We start from the raw sequence: 6,919 nt of genomic DNA, 5'->3' as shown, positions 1-6,919 counted from the left end.
AATTTAAAATAAAAATATTTTAACTGCATAGCAATATGACAATAATAAATATGTATTCAACATACAAAAATACCAATTTTCAGTCCAAGAAATTTTATTGTATGCACAACAAATTGATCAATTTATATAATTGTTTACTAATAATAGGCAGTTTTATCACAAACACAAAGTAGTTTTGAGCTTTTGCGTTTTATGATTTCTTTTGTTGTAAATAATATACGAATATATATATATATATCTGGCCATTATTACATTATTTTTTGAGATCTTTACTAATAAAAATAGAATATGTATAGCAAAATATGTCCTTTGACAAAATTCAATATATATATATACTATGATCAGAAAATCGTAATAGTAAAACGGTCTCACACAGCCGAAATAACTTGATATGTTAAATATCAGCAAATGCTCCGTATAAGAATAGTATGTATACAAGTGTTGCAGACTTACTAATACCTGTTAATGTCAGATTCCTAAACATTTGTTTTATAAAACAATGATTTTTAAATAAAGTGTTCAAAATTAAGCGATCAAATTTTCCTAATTTGGTACACTCAAATATAACAGACTACATAGTGAAGATGTATAGTATACAGAATTATATCAATAATGCTTGAAAATATCTTTACTTGTACGCGTATAAACACTTTTTTATTTAAAATATATTACAGCATCGACATATATTTTAGTATTGGAACTTTCGTCTCAAAACGACCTCGTAGAAACTGCCATTAACAAGAAGTCTGAGACATTCTACATATAAAGAAGTCTATATATCTGAGCAACAATTCAATATTAAACTTCGGAAGAACATACTATTACCTTAAATATCTTCATCATTTCTTCAAATTAAATCTGACTTTTTATCAATATAATATTCAGTCTGTGTAGAAAGATGCAACATTATATATGTAGATCAGAGTTACGCTTTGGTCAAATTCATCCCTCGATCTATTGATGAAATCTCTTATAAATTGATGAATTGCCTACATATTAAATTTAATCTCTAACTCGAAGACCCCAAATACTGGTTCTTCGAATACCGACTGTTGGCCTCGCTACAGAGCTATAAAGGTACTTGTTAATTTCGGGTTCACGGCAAGTAGCTTGTAATGATTTAAGCACTGATTCCGTCATTAGACCGAAAACATCTAAATATAATAAACACGGCATAGTAGCTAATCTAATATATGCCGATTGCGGAATGCTGTAACAACGGCTCAGTGATAAGTGCTCAAGCTTTGAAAAGTTTAATAAATTATGGACGGTATGCATTGTAAGCATAGCGCAATCACTCAAATCTAATTCTATAATATCCGGACACCTTCTTAACAAGTCCTTAACGTCTGAAATTAAAAAAAAAGTGCATGTGAAAGTCAATAAATAATAAATCTCAATTACTATACTTACTCTCATCAGTCATGGTTTTTCTACAACCCGCTAAGTTCAAGCGTGTAATGGACGTTGGCAATGTTTTGCAAAGTAATGTTATACATTCGTTATCCAAAGAACACCATGCTATATTCAGAGCAGTTAAGCTGAAACAATCCGATCGTATTAAAATTAGAAATTACATCAACATTTATTACATAATATATAGAGAAAGATTAATCATTTTACCATTTAAGTTCCATTAAATCCATAATACATCCAACGTTTATATTCTCGCACATTGTTAAATTTAAAATTTCTAATTCAGTGTTTTGCTTAATCACTCTACAGCAATCTCTATTTACTACACATTTTTCCAACGACAATTTTTTCAGATATTTACACTTGGATAATAAGACAGCCAAACCCATTGGTGATATGACCGCCATAGATAAATCCAAATACTGTAATTTACTGATATATGAATCGCTAAGAACTTCGCTGCCTTCACAAAAGACAGGATCCGCGATTTCTGCTTGTGCCAGTCTTAAAATTTGTATCCCTCGTGGCAATATATGCCCTAATGTGCCTTCATTTAAAACTTTACTACCCATATCTAATCTAGTCCATAATGCTTCATCTTGAGCTATTTGGCACCAACGTTTGCATACTAGCATAGAACGTACCTGTGTACGAAATCATTTATACAATTGAGGTACATACATAATTTAGTGAATTACATTTATTACTATTCTTACCAAACATTTCTTGGGTAACCATTTCAATATCATTAAAATTATTTCGTCCGATAATTTATTAAATTTATCCTCGCCGTAAATAGAAGGTCTTCTTTTTCTCCTAAATAAACAGAATTGATCTAAACAAGACTGCTCATTTTTTTTGGCAGAGATACTCTTTTCTTTGCTAAAGCTCTCTTTTAAATCCCCAAAGTATTCAGCTTCCATTCTTGAAGAATAGCCAGATTCATTCTCTGTACTACCAAATCCAATTAAATCATCCGTATCACATGAATCTTGTTGGACCCTATAAAATAAATTATATATGTGTGTGACTGTGTATGTATATATATATATATATGTATGTGTGTGTGTGTGTGTGTGTGTGTGTGTGTGTGTGTGTGTGTGAAAATAATAGACATAATTTAAAACTTCCAGCATAATTCTTATTGTTACAAACCTGTTTGACGTTGCAATTCCTAAACTAGAACTTGTATAAACCTCTTCTTGATATCCAAAGATATTAGAATCATCTATTGCTGATCTATTATTACTAGTTAAATTCTCCGCTAAGATTGTACACTCTTCGGATTGTAGTTTTTTTGTATTTTCACAATTTGTTACTCCATCTTCCAACATGCTAACGCCCATATCTTCTAGAATTTCAGGTTCAATGAGACTGGCATCTCCAGAATATGGCCACTTTGTACTATTTTGACAGTGACTGTTGTTTAAATTGTTATTACAGCCATTGTCCAAACGTAATCGTTTGCTGTGAACATACATATACAGAAGTTTTTTTTTATTACAAAACAACTTAAATACAAACATATCAATTCAATTGTAAAGGAACAAATTATATATAAACCTGTTCCACCAGGGTGATGATGAAGAAGATGGATCTTTATTCATTATATGTGAATAGAGGTATAGAAGTTCTTAATTCTCCAAAATCAAATGATATCAAGTTCTTACAATGAACTGTTACAAAACCAGGCAAATACTGCAGGAAAGGAGGATTAGTATTTGAGTTACATGTATAAGGTACATTAGATATTAATCATAAAGATTACAATGCAGAATACAATTAATGTAATCACACAAAAAGAATAAATAATAAAACTAAAAACATTTATATATGACAGATAACAACAAAGAGAAAATTAATACTTATTTACATATAAAGAAAATAAGAATTTATTTATTTATAATCATGCACATAAAAAAGCAAGAATATTATTTAAACCAATCCTTGCCAAAGGTTTATATATATTGAAAAAATATACATAATTTTGCTGTTGTTTACTTGTTAAGAACACATATTTACTCCATAAATCTCACGAGCGGTACAAATGTAGAGTTCAATGTTATATTTGACAAAATCACGAAGATTATTCGTTAAGATCACAGCCAAAGTTTTTCGAATCCAAAACTTTCTCAATATACTACGAACACTGAAATTTCTTCGCGAAAATATAGAAAAGAATTTACGACCGACAGCCAAAAACGTGGCGATTTCTCGACAGCATTAATTCTCGACTATAGATCGCAATACATTCGAGCATTCGCTGTGAGGCACAACAAAGCCAGGACAGTCGGTCGTAGGATACTTTGGGCGGTATTCAACACTACGCAGAGCGTTTCTTGCGATCAAGAAAGACAACAAAACCCCACAAGACAAGCGCGTCTTGGTAACCTTACTTATGAGAGGACGAACGAATGAGCGCGCACGGGTGTACAATGTACACCTGTTCCCTTTCCCTCTCCCAAAGAAGCACAGACAACAGGTAAAGAAGTGTAGTAGGTACGAGGCCAATCTAGCAGAGACAACCAAAAAAGCGATATGATAAAGATAAAGTTTAACCTTTCGGAGGACTCCTGGGATTTCGACGAACGGGACTTCTCTGACTTTTTGTGCAGTTTTGTGTGCTCGATCGCAATGCCCGAACTCATCCTTAGCGAAAAACGCCGCGAGTCGGCCTGCGTTTAGTCTTTCAAATTACCGCACAATACCAAAATCCACCCACCAAGGCACGCTCCGCACCGCTCCGCTCTGGCAAAACAAATCGCTCGACAGCGCGATCCGGCTATCCATCCCGCGCGCGCGCGATTATCCCGCCGAGCCGGCTCGATGAGACGACGCAGATTGGCCGGTCGTCAAAAGGCGGGAACGCGGCGAGATATCGAAACGGCAGGAACGCGCGCTACGCATGCGCGACGCGCGACAGCAGCGCCGTTCACTGTGCACCTCGATTTCGCGCCTTTTCCACGTTCTTCGCGGCTTCGCGCTACGTGCATGACTCTGGATCTTGCGTAATGTTATTAACAGCGACGTCTTGTCGGATTTGGTTTCATCGATGTATACGTACTTAGCCGAAAAAAAGGTAAAAACATTAGCCATAGCATGAACTGCGCCATTCGTAATTATAGCGTTTGTTTCGTTATCCAACTAGAAGCAACTGCGTCTAATGCCCCGCAATTTCTTCACTTCCAGATAAGTTGCGGATAACTTTATCCCAGGAGATATCTCCTGGATAATGCTATCTAGAGCCTATCTAGATAAGCCTATCTCTGTCTTCTGATCCCTGAAGACGAAGATATAGTTTCAAACGTCTATAATGAGATTTTTAAGGCGTAAAACTTTTATAATAAGTTTTAGGCTGTAAAAAATTGACTAATCATAATTGATTATTCTTCACATATTGATTGTGATTTATCAATTTCTCTTAAAATCTCATTGTAGACGCCGCTTTAGCCGCGGTTGCTTCTGTGTTGCTTATATAACGAAAAAACGCTTTCAAGTATCAAATGCGCTTAATAAAATTGAATCTCTCTCTTTCCTTTTTTAATATTTATGTACATAACTTTTAATCAAATTTGACAATTTAATTTGGCAAGCCCTTTGCGCTCATATAAAATTATTTTTCTCCGCGAAGGTATGTCACTTATGATAAAACATTTTTTTTATTATCTGATGAGGGTTTAAAAATGAATAAACGATTCTATTACGATAATCAAAATACACATTTAAATTTATTTTAGGATTACAACTAAATTACTATTATTACATAAATTACTCTTAAATGTTACTTACTATACACTTCAATAGCGAGATAATTAAAGTATTAAGCAGAAACGATTATGATTTCCAATTTACTGTTTGAGGCCTTTCAACTTTCGATCCTCGGCGTAAATTTTCATCTGGAAGCTCACCAAGTCGGACGTTCTCTTGTGAAAGTCAAATCGCGCGTCCTTCGGATGTATCCCCTTGTCGTGCCACCAACCATAACTGAAAATTGTGATAGCTGTTGGAGCGGTGCATACATATAGTCGAGAAAATCGATGTGCGGATCATTGAGATGCAAGAATTACGTGTGGCTGGTTAATAACGGCGACTGGTATAGGTTTCTCGGCTTCCTATCTTGTTCCGTGGCGAGTCTCTCAAGCGTGTCGCTTACGTCTGCATTTTGCGCGTCTTCGAGTTCCCTCGAGTAGAATTTCGGCGTGACGAGATCCGCTGCAATTGATTTGCAACTTCGCGTGTGCATTTATTTCAGATCGTATTACGCTTGGCTCGCAGCTTCGCGTTGTGAAAATCGAGATCGCGATTATATACGTCGACACCGTGTCTTTCTTTTTATTCCAGTTTGATAAACTCGAATAGAAATAGAGCAAACTTACTATTGAGAAACGATCCATCGCAAGTTAATCCTTAACTGATATGTATGCTCCTTTTTTATTATATATAAGATATTGTGAGGTCATCATCGATCAATTTATTTTATGCTGAAATAAATATACTGATTGTGAGAGAAAAGTGTTTTGTGATTGCAATTGTATGATAAAATAATTATGATTAGTTTTATTTTTATCGTTCAATATTTTAATGTTATAGTAATAATATATAAAAATATTTAGTTTTTTATCAAAAAATATATACTTGGTTGGCACTAAAAATGACTAAAAATTATATTTAAGTTATAAATATAATAATAACGATCATTTTTTCTATCAGTGTTTGGATTTTTCTTGTAATAATTTTATTGTATTTAAAAAAAAGTTAAAAACAATGATATTTTGTCTAAGAAAACTAATATTAAAAAGAATTTTATTTTAACAAAGAAACTAAACAATTTTCAACTGTTAAATAAATAATAAATATAGAAATGTTTTCTCTCAATTTCGAGGATTTTACTCAGTTAATGACGAAACACAATCAGTTCAAACTGAATTCATTATAATTTTAAAATATCAGTTAAGGATTAATTTTGCGACAAGATTTTATAGCAGTCTCGTTAATTTTTAATCGGTAGTTGAAATTTGAAGCTAACAATTTTAATTGAGTATAAAAGCCGCCCTATCGTTTGAAATAATTTATATACCGTTCGTTTTTGATATGCAAGCGTCGGATTTCCCGATTTGCTGGTTTCGCGAGAAACACAGTTTAAACGGCGGTCTCTCTAACTTCTTCGACGTTACCGGTCTCGAGTCGTACGAATCCGTTTGTTGCTCGGACATATTTTCCACGCAACACAATTTTTCCCGACCCGTCGCCTTTGTCCCGTTGTCGTCGAGAATACTCAACTGAACGTCTCCGCCTTATGTCGAGTGCCGCGTGCGTGTCTCCACGACGTGCATGAACCACCGTATTTGATCGATATTGCCTGCAAAATACGCTTGTCAGAAATAAGCAAATGAGGGTGACATTCTCCTCCCGAAAATTTCACGTTTGCAAGGACAACAATTTAGACGTCATTCCATCAAATTGCTATTTTAGACGGCCCCCCCCCCCTTTCTCCTCAAGAAGA

General features: G+C 34.3%; 1 protein-coding gene across 1 annotated transcript; it reads right to left on the bottom strand.

Annotated features, from left to right (window-relative positions):
- Positions 1–936: 936 nt before the first annotated feature.
- Positions 937–6,629, bottom strand: LOC108778632 (S-phase kinase-associated protein 2). The gene is given in 11 exon segments (XM_018545858.1): positions 937–1,349; positions 1,414–1,541; positions 1,624–2,060; positions 2,133–2,418; positions 2,572–2,883; positions 3,976–4,091; positions 4,125–4,255; positions 4,258–4,399; positions 5,325–5,400; positions 5,484–5,653; positions 6,492–6,629. Coding segments are annotated over 11 exon segments (2,283 nt in total). The 3' UTR covers positions 937–1,002.
- Positions 6,630–6,919: the final 290 nt, after the last annotated feature.

Source organism: Cyphomyrmex costatus, unplaced genomic scaffold (genome assembly GCF_001594065.2).
Source record: "Cyphomyrmex costatus isolate MS0001 unplaced genomic scaffold, Ccosl1.0 scaffold120, whole genome shotgun sequence".
NCBI classification, from domain to species: domain Eukaryota; kingdom Metazoa; phylum Arthropoda; class Insecta; order Hymenoptera; family Formicidae; genus Cyphomyrmex; species Cyphomyrmex costatus.
Note: the sequence above shows the minus strand (reverse complement) of the source record. Positions and strands in the feature narration are given on the sequence as shown.